Raw genomic sequence first — 2,496 nt, 5'->3', positions numbered from 1 at the left:
GTTATTCAACTCAATTGATTAAGTTGCCAAAAATATAATTTGATTAACATACTTCGAAAGGAACCCTATTTTCCTTTGTATCTACTTCCGCTATACCATTTCAACATTTCTCTAAAAGAATTTCCAATACTTTTTACTCTTTTCGCTGATAAGACAAATGAATCATCTGTCAACGATATAAAGGTTGTTTAAAATGCTTTGTACAACAATCACAATGACATTTGCTTATATACGTATGCAGATGCTATTCGTTTGTTGTTATGCAATGTAAATCTTGCTCATTTTGTTAGTACACTGGAAAAAAAAAAAACACAATCAAATTGCCAGGAACTTTTCTGTTTTGAGGAGCCATCATATCTTTGTATGTGCAATTTCACAGGTAATCAACCATATGACTAGGAATTCACTAAATTTGAAGACTAAAAATCGACAAAAATGGAATAAAAAAGCACTAAAAATCAATAAATTCCATGATGATTTTTCAACCAAGTGAATGAACCACCTAAAAGGCCTCGAAAGCAGCCGCTAATGCAAATACATCGTAATCTTCCCGACTGCAAAAGTCAAGGCCACAGCCATCGCATTCGCACTCCTCCGTCTTCTTCAACCTCGCCTCTCTCGTTCTCTTCCTCTCGTCCACGTCCGCCATGTCTGCAGCCCTCAACCTCATCGCTATCCTCACCGACGGAGGCTTCCCGTCCTCGGAAAGACGTCTTCTTGACGGCGGAGCCATCCTCGCCCACGTCTCCATCTCCATTCCTGGAGACTCCAGGACGGTTTTCCATGGAATTTCGGCCCTGCCCACGACTTTGGATCGGCGTCCAATGGGACCGAGGATGGAGGATCTGCTCCGCGTCCGGAGCTCGAAGACGACGCTTGCTTGGCTCAGGGATTTCATGGAGTCCTCACTCCCGGTGCATTCCAAGGAGAAGGACTCGTTCCAACGCAAGCCGGAGCTCGATGGCGACGGAAGCTCCCGCGTGTTTAGCTGAATCTTTTGGTTGCTGTTCCCTGCAGAGAGGTAGAGCCTGACAAAGACCGCGTCCGAGGGCTGGACAAGGTCCATGTTCTTGGCTTCAGCGATTCTGATTTCGCAGCTAAAGGAAGAGGGTGGTGTGGAAGCACCCATTTCTCAGAGAGCAAGATCGATTCTTGAGAGAGAGAGAGAGAGAGAGTTGAAGTTCGAGTGAAAAAGAGGGAGGTCATTGTAGGGTTTATATAAGCGGTGGTGGATGGCTAATCATACTTCATCTTTCTTTAACTCCATAACTGAGAACCCATTTAGAGACAATGGAGTATTAAATGGCCTAGCTCATCAATGCCTCGTAGACAGGAAGTAATATATTCCCTAGAATCGAAATCCAAGATCCAGCATAAGATTGCATAATTCTGATAGTGCCTTGCCCACGTATGAATGATTTCATTTCTAATCTACTAAACTAAGCCATGTTGATAGAACATGACTAACGATTCGTGTTTACAACTATCTCATATCAAATTTAAGGTATGATTGGATAACTTGTTTATTAAGCACAGCGTATGTTTTGCAATCAAGATAGGATACGACATGCTTAATACGTTTAAAATATGAATTCTTATATGTAACTGTGTGTTGCAATCAAGATAGGATATGACATGCTTAATACGTTTAAAATATGAATTCTTATATGTAACTGTGTGTTGAGGTTGTCCCAGCGGTCATCGAAGGGATTGATGACTGGTTTATAAGTGTGAGGAAAATCTCATTCTTTAAATTAGGTTTTGGGAGTGAAAGAGGTCCAAGACCATCTACTACTTATATTAGAGCCTATTTGCCAACAAGTCATGGGAGAGTTACAGGTTCTTGCGGCTCTCACTCAAGCCCCGTAAGGGAGAGATTGCGGAGGTTGTTGCACAAAGATTGTGGAAGACATGGATAGTTGATTTATAAAAGTGAGGGAAAATCTCATATTTTGAGTTAGCTTTTAAAATGAGAGAGATCAAAAACCACCCAATAACGTGCACAAATGGGTTTGATGTGTTTGTTTATTTATTTTTTTCTTTTTTGTGGCCAAAAACAATAGAACTCGTTCCTTTTCTCATATAGTCAAGAGCCAAGGAAACAATTGAAGAAAGGACGGCCTCCCAAGAGTCGGCATAAAATAGATCTAAAAGGGAAAGTTAGGGTGATAATTCTTGACACATCAGACTCTGAAGCTACTTCTTGTGTGGACAACTTGTGCCTATGGCATTACCCTGTCGTGTGTAAGCCTGTGTCATTTGCTTTACGAGGAAGGAGTTCTTATCCCTCAAGTACTTTGCGAGAGAATATTCCCCCATCCTGATCTTACTTTCACTATTATAATCGCGAGCATGGGGCATGGAGTGCAGCTTGGGAAATCGCATGAGATCTTGTAGGGAGGATTATATTCTAGTATAATAAACCCTTCTTGAGCTTAAAGAGCTGGATTTCAAAAGATGACCCTTTATCATTCGGTGGGTTAAGATGCTTAGGGG

General features: G+C 41.5%; 1 protein-coding gene across 1 annotated transcript; it reads right to left on the bottom strand.

The window, feature by feature from the left end:
- Positions 1–320: 320 nt before the first annotated feature.
- On the bottom strand, positions 321–1,241 carry LOC104418264 (hypothetical protein). The gene has a single exon (XM_010029545.3). It carries the CDS (start codon positions 1,127–1,129, stop codon positions 503–505), a length of 627 nt encoding a protein of 208 aa, XP_010027847.2. The 5' UTR covers positions 1,130–1,241; the 3' UTR covers positions 321–502.
- Between the last annotated feature and the right edge of the window lie 1,255 nt (positions 1,242–2,496).

Source organism: Eucalyptus grandis, chromosome 9, assembly GCF_016545825.1.
Source record: "Eucalyptus grandis isolate ANBG69807.140 chromosome 9, ASM1654582v1, whole genome shotgun sequence".
NCBI classification, from domain to species: Eukaryota; Viridiplantae; Streptophyta; class Magnoliopsida; order Myrtales; family Myrtaceae; genus Eucalyptus; species Eucalyptus grandis.
Note: the sequence above shows the minus strand (reverse complement) of the source record. Positions and strands in the feature narration are given on the sequence as shown.

Excerpts from the sequence above, each read along its gene's own strand:
- LOC104418264 (XM_010029545.3), bottom strand. The coding sequence starts at position 1,129 with ATGGGTGCTTCCACACCACCCTCTTCCTTTAGCTGCGAAATCAGAATC.